Source organism: Rhipicephalus microplus, chromosome 3 (assembly GCF_043290135.1).
Source record: "Rhipicephalus microplus isolate Deutch F79 chromosome 3, USDA_Rmic, whole genome shotgun sequence".
Lineage (NCBI taxonomy): Eukaryota > Metazoa > Arthropoda > Arachnida > Ixodida > Ixodidae > Rhipicephalus > Rhipicephalus microplus.
The window spans coordinates 231,291,336-231,315,815 of NC_134702.1; the positions used below are offsets into that span (position 1 = coordinate 231,291,336).

The 24,480-nt window shown below is 44.1% G+C and overlaps 1 protein-coding gene across 10 annotated transcripts in view; it reads left to right on the forward strand.

Moving 5' to 3' along the window:
* LOC119167556 (uncharacterized) overlaps window positions 1–24,480 on the forward strand; it is a 115,434-nt gene that overhangs the window by 40,001 nt on the left and 50,953 nt on the right. For 9 of the 10 annotated variants that reach the window (XM_075890790.1, XM_075890791.1, XM_075890789.1 and 6 more), the window contains one exon: window positions 13,020–13,272. In XM_075890790.1, the coding sequence (XP_075746905.1) occupies window positions 13,053–13,272 (220 nt within the window). In that variant the 5' untranslated portion in view covers window positions 13,020–13,052. Of the gene's footprint in view, window positions 1–13,019; window positions 13,273–19,627; window positions 19,677–24,480 lie in introns of those variants that run through there. The other variant, XM_075890793.1, reaches the window with a different exon arrangement.

Here is a 24,480-nt window from a genome sequence, read left to right on the forward strand (position 1 = left end):
TGCGTTGCGGGGAGACTGTCAGTACCTGTGTATTCTTACACCGTTGTCTACACTAACTGCCCCTTTCTCTCTGCGGGGTTTCCCTCACAACCATTGCGCATGCATTCCCCCCTCTTCCACGCTCTCTTCTCTCTTGCCTCGCAACGCCGATGCAGGCATATTCGGCTAGGAAGCTTTCTGTATAAAAAAAAACAACTGCTAATGCTTATTTTGCACAACCATTCATTGGCTATTCTGCATATGAGGCGTTCATTTTTCTAAGTGAGCTAAATGTACTTTCAATAAAACTGAGAAAGCACACGTTTTTCTACTGACAATGTGGTTGGGCCTGCTCAAACAACCTGTCGCCAGTATGCTCCTCTCTCCTAAATACCACAAATCTATATAGTTGCTAAAACCTACATAGCCAAGTATTGTAAGTATTGTGGGGCAGTGTTTGTATTTGACTCATATAGATTAAAACATTTCATTTTGACATGAAATAGCCCGAAAAATAGGTTTAGAACGGTTGGAATGTACGGTATAAAACTATTAAGCGATAGAATTCACATCATACTTGTGCTTCCGCGGTGCCGTGTTCGACGCATGAGCGTCATAGCGATTACTAGACTTGAAGAGCGAGTGGTCCTTCCTAGAAAAAGGTGAACCATTCTGGACGGTCATTAGTGTTTTCTTGTTCCTGAAGTATATTGAATGCCCTGAAAGTGTTCCAGCTAAGAAGTGTGGCAGCTTGGCCTAGTTGGTATGGCATGACGATAGTTATAGTGCGAGAACAAAACGACGACACAGAGACAAGAAGGACACGAAGGACACGAGCGCTAACTTCCAACTGAGTTTATTGCGCAGAGCGCGATATTATATAGAGGATACAGTAACCATGTGACAAAAAGCCATATGGTACAAAGAGCACAACATGAGTAAGAGAAAAACAAAAACAAAAAACAAAAGCACAGAAAAAAGGCAAAGTAAAGTCTATAAGCAAACGAAACAGAAAAGTAAAGATAATATAACGACTTGCACGCACCGAAACCTTCGAGGAACCTTAGTTCCTTCTCGGACAGGGACACAGGGGGCTTGCTAATGCAAGGCACCTGTTCGCGTGCCATCTGCGTGGCCTCGACAATGTCTTGGGTGCGCTCATCTTTGTGCTTGTACAGCGTCGCTGTGTCCTTTAAAAGGGCCACACAGTTGCACTCAGTGCAGTGCTGAGCAAGAAAACCATCTTTGAAGAAGAACAACTATTTGGGCTAGTTAGTAGAGGTAAGGTACAGCAGTTTGCTGTACCTTACCTCTACTTTTGTTCAATGAAATGATTGCATTTATCTACAGAAAAAGGTTGTTTCAATCGGCTCATTCATAACACCTCTACTCAGTGATCTTCTATTGCCAAAAATGGGCAAAAACTGCAGAAAAAGTTAGAAGGCTCGCATGTCGTCAAAGTATTCAGATACGTGGATGATTTCATGGTTCTTCTAAATTGTGATTCCTCTATGTTCCACTCGATTGCGACTCAAACAATAGGTGTGCTCGAAGATTGCTTAAAGCCTGTTGTGTTGACACATGAAATGCCCGAGAATGACAAGTTATGCTTTTTGGATTTAAGATTGTTTTTTAGCTCACAGCACATCTGTTGGTGTTATGAACCACGTGCGCAGAAACCGCCACTTTCTTTTTCTTCCGCTCACAGCAAGTTAGTTAAGCGAGGCATAACACGAACCTATCTTGAGATTGCCTTAAATAGGTTGTGCGCCCACAATATCTTTGCGAGCTTCAAAGCTCAAGTTTCCCGGCTTAAGGCTTCAGGTTTCCTCGAGGCGTTTATCGCTTCCGTTGCTGAGACTATCATGGGGACTAATAAGGCAGAGCAGAGGCAGCGACAGAATCCGAGCAACACGGATGCAGAGCGTGATAGGATAGCCGTAATTCCATACTAACACCAGATATCACACAGGCTCAAGAAAATCGGAAACGAGTTGGAGTTCGTGTCCTGTTCTCGGCACCGTTCAAATTATTCAGCCTCACCACATCTACAAACCCCCTGAAAACGGAGTCATCAACGGAATGCAGAGTTCAACATAGAAACAGGTATGCGGCATGCTCCCGGGAAGTTGTCAATAGAACCCCCCTTTCAAGCGGTGCTTGTTATGTCAGAACGACCAGAAGGTGTCTGAAGGATCGGCTGAGAGAACACGCTAACAATGTTAGAAACGGGAAGGATGGTTTTTTTGCGCAGCACTGCACTGAGTGCAACTGTGTGCCCCTTTTCAAGGACACAGCGACGCTGTACAAGCACAAAGATGAGCGCACCCGAGTCATTGTCGGGGCCGCGCAGATGGCACGCGAACAGGTGCCTTGCATTAGCAAGCCCCCCTTATCCCTGTCCGAGAAGGAAGTAAAGTTCCTCGAAGGTGTCGGTGCGCGCAAGTCATTATATTATCTTTACTTTTCTTATAAGTGTGGCAGCTTGGGCTAGTTGGTATGGCATGACGATAGTTATAGCGCGAGAACAAAACGACGACACAGAAACAAGAAGGACACGAAAGACACGAACGCTAACTACCAACTGATTTTAATGCGCAGAGCACGAAAATATATAGAGGAGACAGTAACCATGTGACGAAAACCATGTGGCACAAAGAGCAGAACATGAGCAAGAGAAAAACAAAACAAAAACAACTCTTTAGAATCGAGTTTTGTCATTGAACATCATGTCCTTCAGTGAGCACCTACTCGCGCTAAAAACCTCATTGTGGAACGTAAACACAATAGCAAAGTAATTAAGAAACAAATGAAACATTTTGAGTAGAACCATGTTGGTTGTTTTGGCACAGTGTTCGTTTAATGAATGTGGCTCACTTTAATTGAAACAGTTGAAATACTTGGCTCACCTTTGATTAGAAACTGCCTTTTCGGGCTTATTTTACAATAAGCAATTGTCCCATTTTGATTATAACTGTTCTAGAAATGGAACATACTTAGGCATGTTTCATGTTCCACAGAAATTTAGCCTGCTTTCGTTTTCTGCATTTGGCTCTTTTACAGAGAAAACAAACGCCTCATATATAGGCACGAGAATTTGACCTCCAAGATATAACTGATGGAAGGTTGCTTCTGTGCGCTGTTGAACAACAAAACAACAACATCAAAATCACAGTGTGCACGTTAACTAAAAGTGCACTGCAGCTCTCTCTGTGCAATTTAAGTCTACTGTCTCTCATTGCCAATTAGGATTGGTTTTCATGCTCCAGTAGAAGACACTGATTCATCACTGCGCATGCTTTGCACTTCCCCAGCTTTCACCCCTGCGCAATATCGTGATGAGCGGCAGCACCAGTGTAGGCTTTAGCGCCCACAGCTTCGCATCTATACATGGTTCTGTAGCGCCCTCGTTCGGGCGGCGCGCAAACCGGAGAACACGCGATGGCGACAGAAGAAAATAAAGAAGGCGCTAGGCCGTGGCACGTGAAGCCACGGCTCACGTTCCGCGGCTGGCATCGGTTATCGTTCAGGCGTGTCTTTCTTTCACTCCTGTGACATAAGCCTACAGTTCCCTTTAGCGGGAGATGGTGTAATTTTCTAGTACTGCACGGTTTATGCTAGCAGGCATCACAAACTTACACCTCTTCGTTAAGCGGTTTTAGCCGGCCGAGAATCGGTGCGTTTTGCCCAGGATTTCTAGAACGTCTGCTAGGTATTTGTTCTTACAGGACATGTTTCCCTGGATAAAAGATAATTTCCAAGTCGTAAAGAATATGGCGCAAAAAAGAAGCCTTGTAGCCCGGTGTGTCTCTGATTGCTTTCTGAGAACACATTACCAGTGGACGCTGGTCTGTTTCTACGATAGTCTTACGACAGTATGTGAAATGGTGTAATCTTTCGCATCCATACACAATCGCCATGACTTCCTTTTGAATTTTCGTCCACCTTCGTTCAGATTCGGTGGCTGATTTAGACACGCATGCAAACGTCTTCCGAGTAATATTTTCGCGAAGTAGCGGCGCAGCAGCTACTTCATTTGCCACGAATTTTGGCGAACGAGCGTATCTAGTGACGTCACACGTGAGACATAAGCGCCACCTGGCAGTTGTCTTCGAAAACAAAGCGCGTGGCTTTGAGATGGCTGTGCGCGCCCATCTAAGAGGCGATAAGGTGTAGAGCGCAAGGCGACGGGTAGGTGCCACCACCGTTTCGTTTCAGCAAAGCGTTGGAAACACTCGCCTTTCCGTGCAAGCGTTGCATGGTCAGTGCAGCGTGATGAGCGGTACGGTCCTTAAAATTACTTACGTATGTCTTTTCTAGTAAGAGACGCACATGCAGAATATATACGTGTAGTTATGATACACCAGGCATGTGCAATAGTTGCTTTTTAATTGACAATTGCACAAGCATGGACGCTCAACCTTGAGCAACATTGGTGGGCGCCGCAGATGGGGTCGGCCGTTTCAAGTACCCTATGCCGTTAAAAGTGGACAAACAGACAAATGTACAGACAGACAGACAGACAGACAGACAGACAGACAGACAGACAGACAGACAGACAGACAGACAGACAGACAGACAGACAGACAGACAGACAGACAGACTAAAATTTTTGCGTCGAAGGTCCCCAAGAAAGACTATCGTCTTTAAAAATTACCGCATCTTTAGGTTAGACCGGTTCTCTAGGGGTGGCGGCTTAGCCATATTTATTACTTCAAAAATTGCTCATCGAGTTAAAATTACAGGTGAAGTCATGAATTTATACAATGGAATTTTAGCGTTAGATATCTCTCTTCCGGGATGCCCCCCTTTTTCGTTAGTGAATGCCTATTTTCCAGCCAGTGTTCAAGATACTTCTGTGCTCAATCCTGTAATTTCGTCATGTAAGAAACAAGTAGTATTGGCGGGTGACTTCGTTACTCACCATGCATCGTGGGGTTTCAGAACCGATATGAATGGCAAGCGTTTGTGAGATCTGGTTTCACAGTGTAACCTAACATGCATTAACACACGAACACCCACTTTTGTTAGTAGTTGGTCTCGTTCCACGATTGACCTTACTTGCTACAGTCCTAACTTTACTATCTCTACATGGTCTACCCTGAACTTGGGTACAAGTAGTGACCACTTGCCTATATATTTTGAGATTGTATGTCCGGAGACCTCTGTACCCAGCCACTCAATAACTCACCTATATTTTTGTACATTTGAAAAATCACTATGGGCCGCCTGGTCAACCCGAATGGTTAAATGTGAAGAGCAAACTGCTCTAAATTTAAGTAACTGGATAAAATAATCGTTAAATAAATCGAAATTCAACGTAAACGTAAAGGGATCTAACAAAGGTCCTTCTAATAGTTGCTGGAATTCAGCTTGTGCACGCGATTAGAGGCTAAGAAGAGCTGCGTGGCGTAAGCTACTTTACAACCAATGCCCTAGAAATTGGAGTGATTACAAATATGCGGCTGCCATTTTTAGGAGAACAGTTGCCGCAGCGAAAGACAGCTATGATGGTCAGCGTTCTGAGTTTCTGTCAAAACCTAGCATTAGAAAATCCCTGTTCAATTTCCTCAGAACCAATAAGCTTATGCCTTCATCCAACAACATTGAATCAGTGGTTTCTACTCCAAGTGAACTGTCTAGTTTTCTCTAAGGTATTGCAAAAGAACTTGAAAATCGCTTTATGTCTGCCTTCTCAAACCACTCGCGATCTCCCGAGAAAACTGACGGTTTTGAGGAGATCACTGCTTCGGAGCTGGAACAAGTAGTAAGAAACTGGCCCAATACTGCGCCAGGTCCTGATGGAATGACTACTTCAACAATAAAAATCATCCATGAGATTTTACTACAGGAACTACTGGCAATGGTTAACCAGAACTCATGGATTCTATCTGATTGGATAATTTCTAAGATAATTCCTTTATAAAAAACAAGGTGCTGGTTTTATAATAGATAACATCAGGCCTATAGCACTTACATATAATCTGGTAAATCTAACTGAAAGGTTCTTGCACATTAGAATAGATAATTTGTTGAATGAAAACTTCGTCTTGAGCCCATGCCTAATTGGCTTCAGGCGTGGTTGCTCAATTTGGTGTGCCCATGTCGATTTAGAAAGCAGAATATGCCCGTTATAAGAAACAATATGCCGCCTTGGTAACTCTAGACATCACAAAAGCTTATGACAGCGTGGAATATTCGAAACTAGTGAATTCACTTAAAAACGCAGGTCTACCATAATACTTTGTTGCATAGGTATATTCCTTCTTAAACGACAGGGAATTTCACTGTTCTCAATCTGGTTTGTCGTCTCTAAGGCAGAAACAAACTAGAGGTCTCCCACAAGGATCAGTGTTATGGCCACAATAACTTAATATTTTACTATGCACTATTCCTGTGCAGATGGACATACAAGTGTATGTATATGCCGACGATATCGCGTTTTTTGCTACAGCTGCAGGTATACATTCATTTTATTCAAGTCTGTAGACGTAAATGAACGCTCTAGAAACGTGGTTAGAAAAAATAAATTTGTCACTTAATGTCAAAAAAAAAAAGTGCGATGGTAGTTTTTCCTCTGAGTGTTCTGGTCCTTATCGCTTTGCATTACCGGCAAGACGTTTTCCCGCAGGCAGAATCTGTTAAGTACTTAGGAATCACTTATACTGAAAAACTAAATTGAAATCCACATATAGAAAACATGGCTGCCAAAGAAACACGTGCGCTGGGGATGCTTCGTAGACTCGGAAACAAACGTTCAAGTTTACGCCGTGATATTCTCATCATGATTTACTGCATGTATATTCGCCCGATATTATATTTCGGCTGTGTCTTGTTTTTTAGTGCACCTGCATACAAACTATGATTACTGGTTCTTTTGGAACGCGAATCATTACGATTATGTCTTGGACTTCCAAAATTTGTATCAAATGCTGTTTTATACAAAGAAGCACGCCTGCCTTTTCTTCGTACTCGGTTTAACATCCTAACCGTGCGTACATTTTTAAAGATCTATGCATCGCCATTGAGGAGATCGCAATATATTTTTCTTAATGATCAGACGCAACTTTTCGGCCATCTGTGGCCAAGATTACGGTGTCCCCAAGTTAATTTTGCACAGACACAATTCGAAACATTACAAGTGCAGCTCCGTGAGATAATAATCATAAGCAGATCTGTACAAACAAGTGGAATAGAATTTCATGAAATATTTCCCAAGAATTGCAAACATTTACCTTTTAGATACCTAATTTGCATTTTGGAGGACCATTTATCTAGATTAGAAATGGCTGCAGTGACAGCAACTGACGCTTCTGTTTGTGTAGAAAAGGCGGGGGTGGGAATCGCATCATTATATCTATATTGGTCTTTTTCAATTCGCCTACCGGACTTTACTCCTATTTATCATGCGGAATCACTTGCCATTATATTAGCTCTACGGAAATTACACCTATCATTATCAGAAGCCGTCATTCCTACATACAGCCTATCCGTCTGCTCCTCTTTAACTGCACCAAATTTTTCAATTTCTTTAGAAATATTTCATTCCCTCATTTCAAGACATATACGTATTATTCGCTTGGTATGAGTACCAGGGCACAAAGGTATACCTCTAAATGAACAAGCGGATGCACTCGCACTTTTATCATGTAACGGTCTGATAATACCTACTTTGCCGACGTTGGCGTTTGAAACGGCGGCGCGTTTTGAAAAATTTGCCGTATCGGACAACTTCGCAAAGTCTGCGTTGTCAGTTTCCGAGTTCGCTCAACTCAATTATCGTTGGAAGAATCAATGGTGTTCCTCCAGAAGGACCGAGATCGCAGTTACCAAAATACGATGCCGAGTCCCCCACTGAATTTTTACCTACACAAGTCTGGTCTGGTACACTGACCTTTATGCCTCTATTGCAATGAGTGTGAATCTCTTGATCATTTCTTTTTAACGTGCAGATTATTCACAAATCAGAGGAAAAGACATTTAAACAAACCGATTTGAAGGTTGAGATTAAATTTATTCCTTCCGGTATTTTTTTCCATTGGAGCTACCGTGCTGCCTTTTAGCCTCAGGAGCGTTTGCAAAGCCGTTTGCGATTCCCTTCGAAAGACGAGAAGAATAGAATGCTAAGTTCATCGTCTAAAAAATTATCAAAATCTAGCATAATAATTGGAAACGTAACATTTCGAAATTATGAACATTTTCTTTTAATTAGCAAGACACCGTTTGTTTCATGGCCGATCCCCATGGTGGGTTGCACCAGGATAAAAAGGACAAACAAACAGAAATTCATGGCACTGCGGCCCAATGCTCGCTAAACCTTTCTAAAATCAAGGACGTTACGCCCAACGAGTATAACCTAGCAACCCTTTCTAGTCAGATAGTGCTCAATGTACATGCCAATGGCTGCTAATTGGGAATGAGAGACCGGAGAATTCGGCTTTTAGTTAACGCGAATGCTGCAAATTTTTTTATTTTTCAACAACTCACAGGAGAAATCTCCCACCGGCACCACCTTGCAGGTCAACGCGTAAGACTGGTTACGCACTACGAGTACGACGAGGCACGAACGGGTGCCGCTTTAATTAGCTTCGCCCCTCACGCGCAGCAGGTTTGTTCCGTTGTGAACATTCTCGAAAGCCGCATTGTAGATACAACGGCGTCTCTTCTGCGTCCTCTGGTTCCTCCTGCCCGTATAGCACGATCGAGACATGTCTCGTGGAGCGCGATAATGGCATCGTTTATGCCTGGTCACCTCCGCGACTTTATGTGGTGTCTTGGATAGAGAGCCCTCCCAACACGGGACAGAGTGCAGAAGTTGGGCATGGTCCCATCTTCCACTTGTCCTAACTTCCCATTACAGGAGTTTAACCAGCGTATGCTGAAGCAATGTGTCATTGCAGAAGGTGTTTTGGAAGTCCATTAACACTAATTTTTGTGGTCTATGTGCTAATCGCTTTGTAAAATTTGGTCACTGCTCGCGTAGTCGCTTTACACACCTTCTAATAGCTGCGGGAGCTGCTCGCTTGTGGCGTAATGAGTGCGAGGCTGTTGCGGCAGGTCATCGTCGTCGTGCTCTCTTTCCGATTCTGGAACGCCTCTAGTCTGAACTCTTATCGTTTCTGTCGGAGGAATTGTTCTTCCTTGGGGAGGAAGAATTTCTGCGACAATGGTCGTCCCGCTTTCTATCCGTAGTTGACAGACGTGTTCGATTAGTCTTCCACCTGGCCTGGTTCCTATAGCCAGGTCACCTGTCAATTTCTGATTAGTGTATGTAATCTGTATGTGTTTACTGTTTCTATGTGTTTGTGAATGCCCTGTACGGGTGTGAGTTCTAGTATATATGCACTTCATTCCAACGCTGTAAGTTATGTCATATTTTACGAATTTTGATACCTGTTGTAGATATTTCCTAACATCTTCGCAAAGTCTTGTAAATTCTGTACATATATCATCATGTACATTGTCCATAATGTGATTAGTGTATATATGTAGGGTATGTAGTTATTAGTACCATGGACTATGGACACCCTACGGAGTTGGACACTTTTGTTTATATGTGTATTGTATGTTGTGCTTTGTCGTTTGTGTGGTATTATGCTGGTTGTACAAGCGCTTGTTCCTTAGGTTTGTTGCGTCCCATGATAGAATAAACTTTTTCGAAACACGCCAGACCTGTGCGTAAGGCGCAGCACAGTCACAGCGAGAGCGAGAAGACCGGCCTTTCAGAGCATTTTCTAAAGACTCATCGGGTAACTGCTGCAAGCACACTTGATTGATGCCCATTATGGCATTATTGACATTTTTTTGGTAGTAGCCCGGCAATTGCTATGCTATTTCTCATCAATATTCTGAGAAGTGTGGTATCAGCTAAACATTTGGAAGAAAATTTGAGCCAATTGTTTAGCAGTGGCTGATGATGGTGAGGAATTATGCCTGAAGGGGGTATGCGCCATAGCTATTAGGCGAACATGGACAAGCTTTTGAAATGGGGTGGAGCATTGGACGACCCACTTGTTACGATATTCGCAATGTGCGCCGACCGGTTGTTTTTTTTTCGCTGTTTTAAAATGCTTTATAAGTCGTATTAACCCGACTGCTTTCCCTACATCGAGCCTGCCTAAGGCAAGTTTACCACCAAGTCCCAAGAGCCGGCATGGCTCAAAGGTAGAATACTGGACTGGCACCCAGCGGACCCTGGTGTGAGCCCTACTGTGTCATTAACGCTAGGTTTTTTTCTAATTTCTTGCGATGTGGTTACGGACACCAGCGGCGGCGGCGGCGGACAACTACGGTGCCGCGTGACCCGAGTTGTGATCTTAAAGCAGCTTTCGCTGTAAAAAATTTACATTTCCCACGTACCATGACAATCGATGTCAAGCGAAGTTTGTGGAGGAAAAGTGACTGTAGCCTAATGTTTATTAGAAAAATGTTACGAAATGACGCCAAACATTTGTACAAAGTCATACGCACAGACTTGTATGCTGAACAGTCGCAACGGTTTTATAGAACCAGGTTTTTACTGCTGCGTAACGATACCAAGAACAACATGGGTATTACCGACATCACAAGCGGTAAGCTGAAATGTAGCGCTTGTGCTAGCGAGTGTGGTAGCCGTATCGCTAGTGCTACGAAGAGAAACTTAGGCCATGGTGCCCAAGTAAAATGACGCCAAGATTACGTGACGCCTGTGTCATTCCACTACACATTTAATGCTTATAACATCAGTTGGGGAGCACTGCAACCACACACGACGTTTCACCTACATTACACCTGTATGGGGTATTTTAACAAAGCATGTGGTTCCGAGACCTGGCACGTGCACGGTGGGATACTTGACTGTCACGCAGAATGGTTAATTTTGATTTCTGCTGGGACCGCAATACGTATTATTTTCATCCCTCGAGCCAACACTGGTAATGTAACCTTTTCCTCTCGCATTTAAATTTCAGATATATGTTCTCGCTGTTCCTCAGTAGATGTAATGTGTCAATCACCTATGGCACATGCGCGCATATCTGTGACAGATACTCGTACTCGTATACCACGGACAGAACTGCCTGTGGTTTACGAGTACGTGCCACACGTGTCAGAAGGTTCGGCGTTGTACTCGACGGGATTTCCACATTAATCATGTCATGACCAGACTGTCATAACTAGGAAACCCTCTTATCACCCGTAAAAATTTGGTGTGACCCAAGTCAAGAAGGTGATCGTGAGAGCGCCCAGATACTTAGATATAAATGCTTAAAGTCCCTGGAGTATGCCAAGAAATGCAAGTGACATCAAGTTAGCTGACGCCCATTGTGGACCAAGTAAAGTTGTTTCACTAACACTCATTAAAAAAATATAGGTCGATTCCACGTACCTTGCGAGTTGATGTTCTGCGAAGCATGTCAATGGAAGGTGACTGTGTTGTACTTTATATTGCGCAAGAAGTTACGATGTGGCGCTAAATATATGTGCAAGTACACGCACAGACATACGTTAAATGAACGGCGATGTTTTATATAACCAATTGTTTGCGGTTTCATAACAATGCCAACAGCAACTCGGATATTAGCAACACCAGAAGTGGTAAGCTGATATGGAGTGCTGGTGTTCGCGAGGATAGTAGCTCTGGACAGTGCTACATAAGTAAACTTCAGTGGACAGTGCCCAACTCCAAATGACGTTAACCAGACGTGACCGCTGCATCTTGGGAGTACATATGCAATGTTTATAAAATTACAACAGAATCGATAGTTGGGCTAGTTGGATATGCATGGTATAACTGTCAGTTCAAGCACACGAATAAACAGAAAGGAAGAGAAAACAAGCGCTTTATAAAGAGGACTTAAGAACTTAGAGATCTTAAAGAGGACTTAAGAAGAGAGGACTTTATAAAATTAGATAGATAGTCAGAACTTCAACCCCAATTGACGTGTCAGGAACAATAAAGCCTATTTGAAAACTACGTCCGAGACCTGGCGTGGTTCTGAGGTAGAAGACTTGATTGCCACGCAGAATGACGAGGTTCTGTTTCTGCTGAGACCCTGACATTAATCCTTGCATTGTTCGGCTCAACGTGGCCGATGTCAGCTTTCTTATTTAATGCTCACGCGTTAAAATTACCCATGTCTGTTCTCGCCGTTCCTGGGTGGATGTAAACAATCAATCACTCGTGGCATATACCCACATACCCGCGGCACATACCCATCCGCGAGTACGTGCCACACTGTAGGCGGAAAAAGTTTGACGACGTACGCATTATAATGTCTTGACAGCGAGTCATATTTGTCCAACTATTTTACCATCCCATACTGACTTTAGCTTACCCCGTGGTAAGGGGGTGATCACGAGAGCAGCCGACGCAGGCAGGCAGGCAGGCAGGCAGGCAGGCAGGCAGGCAGGCGGGCAGGCGGGCAGGCGGGCAGGCAGGCAGGCAGGCAGGCAGGCAGGCAGGCAGGCAGGCAGGCAGGCAGGCAGGCAGGCAGGCAGGCAGGCAGGCAGGCAGGCAGGCAGGCAGGCAGGCAGGCAGGCAGGCAGGCAGGCAGGCAGGCAGGCAGGCAGGCAGGCAGGCAGGCAGGCAGGCAGGCAGGCAGGCAGGCAGGCAGGCAGGCAGGCAGATAGATAGATAGATAGATATATTGGTACTCATATCGACACTCAAAGTTGGCGCAGTACGCGAAGAAATGCTTCGCACCTAAAGCTTGCATAAAGGACAGACTCGCTCCGCCGCGGTAGTCTAGTGGCTAAGGTACTCGGCTGCTGACACGCAGGTCGCGAGATCGAATCCCGGCGGCGGCGGCTGCATTTCCGATGGAGGCAGAAATGTTGTAGGCCCGTGCGCTCAGATTTGGGTGCACGTTAAAGAACTCCAGGTGGTCAAAATTGTCGGAGCCCTCCCCTACGGCGTCTCTCATAATCATATGGTGGTTTTGGGACGTTAAATCCCACATATCGATCAAATGACAGACTCCATGAATCTGTTTTATGGTACATTAGATTGCTTCACAAAAAAACTAAAAAATACCTAATGATACGATGCCATTTTATTACAGAAGCCGCATGAGAGAGGAAGGTTTTTGTGGGTCATGACAGCTCCCAAGTTTGCCGGCAACACTCAAGATTCTCCCGAGCCTGCGCAGAACAAATGGATCGTTCTGGGAGCGTGCTTCACCATCAACTTCATCAGCAGTGCTTTCTTTCGGAATGCTGCGCTCTTCTACCCTTCAATCATGGGCACGTTTCTGGTCACCAGAGAAAGGGCTGCACTGCCGCTCTTTGTCTACGGAGGCTGTTTTCATCTCGGAGGTAGGTTTGAAGTTTTGAAGTTTATTGCTGCGTAGGTACAGAACCAGCATAAGCAGCAAGAGTGGTGACACAAAAGCTGCGTCTAGACGGCTTGACTCGTCACACCTACCTTGACAATAACAGGACCAGCATGACAACGATGCCGATTAAGTGCACTTCTTGAAATATAAAAAAATAAATACTAAGAACAAACAGGCAAAAATCAGTAATAAACACAATTTGAAGAAACACAATCGTAAAGTTAACATTGTGGATATGTGGAGATGTTACTCGACGTTATCGTCAGTGAAGTGGTTGAGTGGGCGGTTTGGCAGACTTGACTGGTACCTGTGTCACACGGGCACTCTTAAAGGTCACCCATTTGCTTACCTTAGAAATGCTACAACTCTATCGACTCTCTTTAGTTGGGGTGTTGCCATGCTGCGATTTTGTTTGGGTGCGGAGAGCTACAGGAGTACTACAGCACAACGCGAAAGAGAGTGCACGTTAGAGCTTTTTCTGCTTGCGTGGCTCAATGGCAATGAGGGCTTCGATAACGTTCCAGGGTGCTCTGTGGATGCGACCAAAGTAAAGGAAAAGTGCGTAGCAGAGCGACACAACTTGAAAAGCATAATGTGCAGTTCACTTGCGGGAGTTCAGAGGGCAATGCAACGTTCAGACGCACCCACCAACTTCTATCTAACTTCCAATTTTTTTCCCAGAGTGTACAGACTAACACACCAATTATATATATATATATATATATATATATATATATATATATATACATAGTCAAGCAGATCCTCCGTGAGCGGTCACCACGTGCTTTATTTCGACGTTTCGGCCGAGAGTGTGGCCTTCATCAGGATTGAGGGTACAGTTTGTTGGTGCTAAGCTTTATACAATCTTGAATCATAGGGCGAGAGAGCGAAAGAGGAAAAATGCGGAAAAAGAAGAAAAAAAAAGAAGATTATAAGGTAGACTCCCCCGGGCGCCCCCTTTCACTCTTCCTTCCCCTGCGCCCTCAATCTCTCTGCCATTTTGCGGTCATTGTTTGCGGTATATATATATATATATATATATATATATATATATATATATATATATATATATATATATATATATATATATATATATATATATATATATATATATATATATATTTTTTTTTTTTTTCTGAAAATATTTCTTAGGCCACGGCCCAAATAATTTCTGTATTGTGATAGAGTGTCTGTCCAAACTTTCTAGTTTCTTCTCTTTGAGTGCGCATGTATGACCAAAAATAGTGTTCCTTCATTACAATGTGCATCCTAGTGTGCGAAATTCGCAAACAGCTCTCAACGGAGTGTTGGGTTACTCGCCGTTTACCCCTTTTTTATTGTTTGTGACCACTTCAAAAGCAGTGGTCGCTATGTCGAAATATGCTGGAAAATAGTAAAGGCACCATGATTCCGCGGAATCCTGTTGTCGGAAAGACGGGTGGGACGGTTTGGAGAAAACATGGTCAAATTAGGAATAAAAATGCGGCATAGAATTGGAGCTGTTGATAAACCTCTTCCAAAGTCGGCGCTTTATGTATGTAGTAATTGTAATGTGTGCTATAAACGAATTGAAGCAAACATGGCAGTGGTGATGCCCCTTCGGTTCTCAGAGAGCAGCTGACGTTTAGCTATTATGAAGTTGTGTGCAGCCGTCCGTGGCGCACTCTATCTGAACAATCAACGATAGAATTAAATGGTTTGCAAGAAAGCATTTAAAGCACAATGTCGGGCACTTTTCTATCTGGTGTGTACTAGTTTGTACGAGCATGCAGTGTGGTTATATCACCCCCCCCCCAAAAAAAAAACCCATGAGGGGAGGCACTAATAAGACCATGGCGGCCATTTTGTTTTTTAAACATTACTTGCATGTTTATTTACATGAAAAATAAATCATGATTTCAAATAAAATTCCGAAAACAAGTATAAGGTCCAAGCTCGAGTAATTGTATTGTTCTAATCAGCCTTAATTGAACAGGCCAATGACTTGTGATTGTCATAGTTTCTCACACCTGAGTGGTATTGAACACGGGCGGACACTTAAAAACAACCAGCTTTTAAAAAAGTTTATTGCGCTTTACCGAAAGGTCAAGTAAATCAAATGTATGAAGTTCTAACGCATAATCAAAAGTATCAGGGTTCCCCCCCCCCCCCATCTTCAACACAAGGTGGGTCCGGACCCCCCTTACCTCTCTCTCCCGCGCCCCCCCTCATGATTTACGCCAATGCGAACATGCATTTCTGAAACATGTGCTTCAACATCATACAAGTATAAGGAAGTGCACTAAAGTCGCTCGCTTGTTATCGGAACGTATCTTCGACTGGCAGAATGGCAAGAGCTCTTTTACCGTCTGCTAAGAGAGTGGCTGCTGTGGAATATGCTATCCCAGTGGCAGCTTCGAGAGTCACTATTGGCGCATTCTTTGAAGCCTTATAAATTAGCAGCATGAGAATTATGCCACTGAAGAAAAAAATATCTCGTTGGGTTATGCTTTTCTTACTTGTTTATTTTGACGAAGATTACATTTTGTGAGCCCTCGTTTAGTTGCTACGTTATTTGTTTACGTGGGGCGGAGAGTAAGCTCACTGTCGTGGAGGTAGCTTATTTTGTCGAGTTTGCTATATGTGTTTCAACTTCAGTAGTATTGACCGGAACACCATCACGATGTAAGGAATAAAAACATTGCAGAAGGGTTTCTTGAAGGGCTAGATGGTACATGATACTGAGGGGAACAGTGCTAAAACGGGACGGAGAAAGATTGAACAACTCTTGTGTCGTGTGTTCACTCTTTTTCCGTCCCGTTTTTGCACTGTTCCCCTCAATAAAAACATGGTTTGAGTTTTGCAGCAGATTGCAGAATAGTAGGCAAAATATTTTGTCGGGAGGGGAGGAGGGGGGGGGGAAAGGATTCAACCTGCATGTTCGTGTGTGCCTTTGTATGTGTGGGTGTATATATACGCAAAGAAAATTGTACATTTTCGGGGGGTTTGAATCCCCTCCCCCTCTAGCTACTCCCCTGGCTGGTAGCATTGTAAAACGTGATAAATTATGCTGCTCCCGCGCTCATCGTTAAATGTAACCTGCATGCTAGAACAAGTCAACTTCAACGCAGACGACCTTAGCTCTGAGTGAGGAAAAAAAAAGCAGGCATGCTAGGAAAGCTCCACGCAGCCACAGCAAAATCTTGAAGAGAGCCATTTACACAAGCCGTTGAAAACTCTTTTGGGTCTTCTAATAGAAGCACGCTTGCAAGGTACCCACCATTCCAATAATTGATTTGGTGGCCGATCACGATGAAGAATGATGGCTAGGTTCTTCGTATTAGGTTGGAAGCGTTCAATGACCTACTCGCTACGCAATATATATTGTGCGATGCCTGGTTACACAATTCGCGTTTAGTGTCGCCTGGCCGTTTTTTCCAGCACGCTGTATATAACGTATGGTAACTCGGTTTCTTCCTGACATAGCCGTCGTCTAGGGTTTGTGTGCGCAGGAGTTTCGAGCACCGACATGCCTCAGAACACGCCACATGCATCAAAAGCGGACACTTTCAACAGTAACACACAAAACTTGAAATGTGTCAGTTTAGTCAACCAACATATGAACAGTTACATTATCGAAGTTCTTTTAGGTAAGCCAGAGAGACAACCTTGGAAAGCAAGCCAGGTTCAATGTCTTAGCGCATACACACGAGGGCAAAGACGATAGGGACACAGGGACCAGCACATGTCCCTGTGTCCCTATCGTCTCTGTCCTCGTGTGTGTGCGCTAAAGCTTCAGTATGCAGCAAAATTAACTAGCCGGCCTTTTTATACAACAAAGTCTTGTTCTTTCAGTACGTCCATGTACTGAACCATTCTCTCGCGCACCCGGGCAGGTCCCCTGTCCAGGTCGCAGGAAAAACCAGCCTCCCCATAGACAATGTTAAGAGATAAGCATTATTAGATCAAACGGCAACCCATCCTCATTTTTATTGGTAGAATAAACAATAATAAAAAAACCAGCATGGCTGTCTGCGGTGTAATATTCGGCTGCCATGGCGAGTACCCAGGTTCTAGCCCCGTTTTATGCTGAATATTTTGTTCTGTCGTTTGTTTTTGTGGTTTCGCGCGATAGTGGTTACGAACAACGGCGAGAGCGGCAGCGGACAACTACGCCACCCTTGTTTTGATCTCATAGCAGCTCATCATTAAAAAAAGACAGAAAATACGTGTCAGCTTGACACATGTACGTCAGGTACCCGTCTTGCAATGCTTGTCACTGGCTGTGCCACATGATTGCAGCTGCATCCGTCCTCTTGTCGGTTAGTTCAGTGTTTTACTGGACTCTGAGTGTACGCGCGTGTGCTGCTGAATGTGCTTTGTTTATCTCTCTTCACTCTTTCCTCTCTATCTCTGGTCTCCCCCGTCCCCTTCCCATGTGCAGGGTAGTAAACCGGCTGTCTATAGGCTGGTTAACCTACCTGCTGCTCGTTTCCCCCTATTTTCCTTTGACCCTTTTTTCAGTATTTTACAACGTAAGCTGTTATGAGATCACAACAAGGGTGCCGTAGTTGCCCGCCATCGGTATTCGTAACTGCCATTGCACAAAAACAAAATAAAAAAAAATATCTAGAATGCAAAGTGGTATAAACCTGGGTCCTCTCTGTGCCAGCCCAGTATTTTACCACTGAGGCATGCTGGTGCTCTAAACTCCGGAGGAGAAACGGAGAAAAACCCACACAAGCTTTATGTCGAAAAGGAACCGCGTTAACATGTGTAATATAGCGGGGTAGAAGACTATTGCAACAACCAGACGCCACAGAAGGCTAATTTAGTGACCAGGTGTTGGTTGGTTGGCTACGCAATAGCTTGGCGCAACCCACTCTGGGGGATAGGCCATATCAAACGGTGCCTTACTTAGTGAACTAATTGCTTCATTGAGTGAACGGGTTGAAAATGAACTGTTTATTCATTGCAGATTGATAATGTAAGCTCACAAGATCAGAAAAGAACTTTAGAGAACTGAAATAAACCTACCCAATAAGAAATATACACAACTTTAAACAACACAATAGAATTAAAGTTCACCAAATAATAAAAAAAATATGAATGGCAATATGGGTGGGCCATTAAATGTTTCCAACCCATTAGAGAGGGCTCAGCCATAATTCTGCATCGTCATCAGCCACGGAATCAATTACTGTAGTAGTGGGTACCTTGCAAGCGTTATAGCAGCCCCAAAAGAGTTTGCAACGGGTTCTAGCATTGACGCTCTTCTAGCTTTCGCTCGGACTGCGCTGTGATCTCGGCGCAGGCCTGGCGTTTTTTTTTCCTGTTATTTTGCCGGGTATCTGCTAGGCCGGATATCACTTGACTAGCACACATGCCTGTCTCAACAGGATCTGCTCACCTATCCTCTAATAATGTTTTCCGAGAAGAGCACGTCATATAAGAGCACATGCGCAGGTTTTCGCAATGTGTACCTGAAACAGTGTGGAGTACACATTGCAATAGAGAGTAGACAAGGTAACATAATAAAGCAGAAAGGGCCGTGGCAGAAACGAAAAGTCACGTGGGGAGCAGGTGCACTACCTTGTTTTGCCTTACTCTTTAACGAGTGTTATTTGATACACATTTCAGGAAAGGTGGCGTTGAAAGTAACCACGCATTTCCATCATTGATGTTGTTATTTTGTGTTATCAGTGCATTGCGCAGGTTGCAGCATTTTTAAAGCGTTCAATACAATGAAACACTAGGACATATTTGGAAAGTAGAACAGAAGGGGAGAAAGAATGGTGTTAGGAGGTCGACAGCTTGACAGCTCTATCTGTGCAGTTGGTCCATGTCGGCCAGACAGCTAAAAGACGGAAGTATGATTGCACATTTTTGAGCGTCGTTCGAAGTCATTCCGTCACTCGGCTTTGTATCGCGTTCGAGTTTTACATTGTTGTTGTCCATGCTATAGTTACATTTCAGATTGCAGCACACGTAAAATTATTTGTTGAACTGTATTTCTCATGTCTCGTTAGTAACAAAAGAGGGGATGCGTGGCGACTGTGCTGTGTGCACATGACGAGGCACTGGCTATGCGATTTCACGCGGAGGAAATAGGCGTCTGTTTAGTGGCACTGTAAAACTAATCTAAGATTTTAGTATACGTTATGCCTTTGTGTGCGCGCGTATGTATACACAAGCAGTATAAAAAAGTTGAGTGGTCGTCAAAACTCGGCTTTCTCCGTCGGCTGTGCCTTTGCTCCTTGTATGCGACTTGCTCTTGCAGCACCCAATGTGCGCGCTTTATAAAGCTTCCGAAAAAAGTCGTGGGTGTTTTGAGAATGCGACACGCCTTTCCCTCCTGAAGGGTGCTTGAGATGAAACCTTTGTATTCCTGCAAGAGTGGTTTCGGTAAGCAAAAAACTGCTACAGCATATTTTTGAGAAGTTTTGTTTGGCAAAAAGATATTCTGAATGCTCAAAACACCCTTAAGGGTGCAAAGTTAATTAGAGTGTAACTCGCTCAACATACAGCTTTCTATTATGAAAGCAACTGTGCAGAAAACGTGGACCAACTCACTCAAATTACCAACTTTACGAACAGTCTATTCATGGTATGCAGTTTTCCCGTATATATCAAGAAGCATTGCTGACCGCATCAACATCATGTCTACAAAAGGCCATAAAGGTAATGTTTCTGTGTGTTGGTACGATGTGCTCCGAATTCAGAGCACCGGAAAAGACGGTAGACCAGCAAGATAATCGCGCAGACGACAGTACTGATTCAATGGATTGGCTATTAGACATAGCAAGGCTTACAAAAAAGAAATAATTGTTGTGAGTTCACGTTGATGCACGCAGGTTTCTCTTCTTGCAGACCTCCTAACTTTCGCGTTGTTGTAAGTTATAATGATCAAAACTGAATAAATCAATCTCTCAACTTTTATAATAGAAACAGAGAAGGAAATCATAACTTCAAGTTATACGATGCATTTCATATTGCCACATTTCTTGCTCAAGTTTTGTTATCGCCCCGTAACAATGTATCTAATTCTAAGCGTAAACCACTTCGCAGTGCTTGAGAAGCTTCAGTACAGTAGTAGATAATTTTGTTAAGATTACGTGCACGACGGGAACATTACAGATTATTTTCGAACTTCATTGTAGAATATTTAAAGCGCAACATGTTAGATACGGGCAGAAAAGGGCACAGCGCTGAAGCATTTTTCAGTAGATCAAATAACAAGTGCATAAGTCATCCATATATGACTCTTTAGAATAAGTATAAAAATACCTTTTAAAAAGACATGAATCATGTCGTAATATTTGTGCACATGAGCACAGTTTTGATGAGCCAAATTTTCTGTATATGTTCCTTCCCCTTCCAAATCAATCGCAGTTGTGAGTTCGGCGCAGTGTCCTTACTCTGTCCGTATGTAACCCGTTGTGCTGTAAAATATTCTACGATGAACATCCACCAACATTTACAACTCGTGCTTCTGACTCTGGAACTTACGTGGCCACTAGCGATAGCGCTGAAATATTCGACAGCACATGTATAAGTGCCGACGCGCGTGAGCATTTGTTAGTTGATCGACGGTCGCCACTATCAGTGACAGTGTACGTTGCTGTAATCTTACTTTCTGTTTATCAGTGACAGGTTCGGTCAAATGAAGAGTTTCATTTTAGAAACGTTGTCCCCGCCTTTATCAGCGTCACGACCCCATGACAACAATTTCTCCACGCTCATTTCAATACGCTGCCATTGTCACAAACAGCAAAAAAAAAAAGATCATGCATCCTGAACCCAACAAAGCTAGAGAGAGAGCAATGGTAAAGAAAGAAAGGTAGCGAGGTCAACCAGCTGCGAATAATCGGTTTGCTACCCAACACGTGCGAACAGAATGGGAACATTGAAAGAGGGAGAGGCAACATAGAAAATAGAGCACGTAACACAGCACATATAACACAGCACATACAAACGCAGTCAGTCACAGTTCATCACTCTGGAGCGGTACGCGACATGACCATCAGAGCCGGTTGTCGAAGCATGTTTATCTTGCAAACCTCAGTAGTTCTTTGGTCGCCTTCAGCTGTGATGTCGTATGTCACATACGTGCCAGGCTAGATTCAATAGACACTAGTATATAGTAAAGAAGTGCTAGAATGGATGCCGGTCACTGTCTATGAATATTATAGACCGGACAAATCACACAAGATGTGGCTTAGCGCCTTTTCGCCACGACAAGTATTGCTGGAAGCGTTTTGAGCTATTCTAGTGAGGAAAGTATACAACTTCGTGATTGTTACTGTTAACCTGAAATGATAAGGTAGTGTGGTCTCTATTAGGTGGAGTTAGTTCAGTTGTAATATATAGGGTGTGTTCCAATATTCACCGTAGACGGCTAAATAGGCAACTAAATGGACGGCGGCCATTTTAAGTCCCATTCCAATTTTCACGTAGCCGGCGAAATAGACAGCTCCGAGAAGACCGCATCGTAGATAAATACGGTGCAGGTTACTTTGCTGTATAAACAAGATGACGGCTCAGTGAATCGCTCAGATAAATCAAATCTCACAGGAATGGTCGTCTGCACAGAAGCAGACGCTTTCCCAGATGCTCAATGTGAGTAACGTTTACTTGTTTTTGATTTCAACACGAAATAAGCCAGAAAATACAACTGTTACGTTTGTTTATTTTAGCTTTTTCTTCTCGACGTGAGGGGGCACATCGCCGCTTAAAAACGGTCTAAACGTGTTCCAATTCTCGGGCAGCATGGGCTCGGTGCGGTCTTCTAAGCAGTCTGCGTAGACTGTCTACGTGCTGTCTAAGAATCGGAACACAGTCATAGATGAATCAAAAAGCACAGGTGGCATTGGCGATCTCTCCAGTTGGTCGGGCTTTTTGATGGGCACCATAGAAAGAACATAACCTCCTGTACAAGCCCTCGAAGACGGCTGACAAAATCAGATATCGAAAGCGGTATCGTGTCTTCCTTTCTGCTTTCAAGAGCTGCCCGAGTGGCATTATCGACGTATTTGTTCCACATGACGCCGCAGTAACTTGGAAGCCACTGAATGGTCACGTGCTGTTCGTTCACACATGATAGATGAAGAAGACATCGAATTTAAAATACGAGCTGTTCGTATGGCCCACGATGCAGTGCTAATTAGTTGATAAATACGTGGGGTTTAACGTTCCAAAATTACCATATGATCCGCGGCCTCCGGTGTTCGAACCGCTGTTAAGCTATCGTCAAAACAGCCTCCTCCAACCTATGTGCCGACCTTCGACGATTACTTTCAGTCGACACCTCTCATCGCCGACCAACCCGTTCCTGTTGACATTTCCGTTCTTGTGGACAACCCTCCGGTAACTGCTCTTGTCGACATCGGCGCCGACTACTCAGTTATCAGGGCTGGATTCGTGGCTGAACTCAGGAACGTTACGACACCTTGGGGGCATGGACCAAACCTTCGGACAGCAGGTGGTCATCTCTTGACACCGATCAGGAGATCCACCGCAAGGCTGCAAATCTGTGGGTCGACGTTCATTGCTTGTTTCGTTGTGCTTCCCGAATGCTCCCGGGAAGTTATCTTTCGCATGAATCTCTTCGTAAGCACGGCGCTAATATAGATCTTCGAGACTGCCTCGTAACGCTTGCTGAGGACTATGCTCCAAAGCATAGAGATACCGATTCACACAGGACTGCGCTTTGTAGTGTCGATGACACCTTCACACTTTCACCATGACCAGCATGTTCGTTACTGTACAGGGCGACATAGATAAGGACATTGGTATCGCTGAAGCCAACTTTTCGCTGTTGTTGTCTCAGCAAATCTGCGTTGCCCGTGGCATAACTCAATTTAAACGTGGGATTACTGAGCAATTCCTCCCCATTTATAGTGAATCATACCTACATTTGGCCGAGCAAACAACTATCGCTCAGTTCGAGCCCATTCACGATGAAGCGTGTACGACAATTGCCCTAATTTCTGCAGCAATTGAAACTGACACCACGGTTGCTGATACAATCGATGTCAATCCGAAGCTGTCATGTGCGCAGAAAGAGCATATTCGCTGTATTATCCGCATGTTTAGCGACTGTTTTGCGTCTGCATCCAAGATAAAGCAAACGCTGACCGTAAATCACCACATTGTCACAGGCCATGCTGAACGTCAGCATACCCACCGAGTATCACAGAATGAACAAGAGGCAATACGTTCTCAAGTGAAACAGATGCTCGAAGACGGTGTAACCTAATCCTCGAACAGTCCATGGTCATCCCCCGTCATACTTTTAAAGAAGAAGGACGGCACACTTCGATTTAGCGTCGATTACCACAAACTCAACCAAGTGACAAAGAAAGACGTTTATCCTCTTCCGCGCATCGACGACTCACTAGACCGCCTCAGACGCACCCGGTACTTCTCCTCTATGGATTTACGCAGCGGCTTCTGGCAGATCGAAGTTGATAAACGCGACCGAAAAAAAAACAGCATTCCTAACGCCTGATGGTCTTTACTAATTAAAGGTGCTGCCCTTCGGTCTGTGCTCTGCTCCTGCGACATTACAGAGGATGATGGATACAGTGCTGTCTGATCTCAAGTGGGAAGCATGCCTTATTTACTTAGACGACGTCGTTGTCTTATCACAAACGTTTGAGCAGCACCTGTGGCCACTTAGATCTGTAGTTGTTGCAATTTGCACAGCAGGCCTTACACTGAAACAAGAAAAATGCCACTTTTGTTACAACAAACTAATGTTTCTCGGCCACCTTGTTAGCCACGACAGTATTCGGCGGGACCCAGACAAAACATTAGCTGTCGCATATTTTCTACCACCTGCCAACAAACGTGATGTGCGTCAATTTTTAGGCCTCTGCGAATACTACAGACGTTTTGTGCAAAATTTGCAAACATTGCCGTACCCCTCACCCGTCTGACAAAAGAAGATGTTCTCTCCATGTGGGGCCCTGATCAAAGACGCGCTTTCTGTGAGCTCCAACAGCGTCTTCAGACTGAGCCCTTACTCGGACACTACGACGTAGATGCCGACACTGAACTACACACAAACGCCAGTAACATCGGCCTTGCTGCAGTCCTCGTCCAGTGGCAAGGCAGCGTCGAACGTTTTATTGCTTATGCGAGCCAGATTTTATCATCTGTGGAGGCAAATTACACAACCACTGAAAAAGAGTCTCTAGCTGTTGTC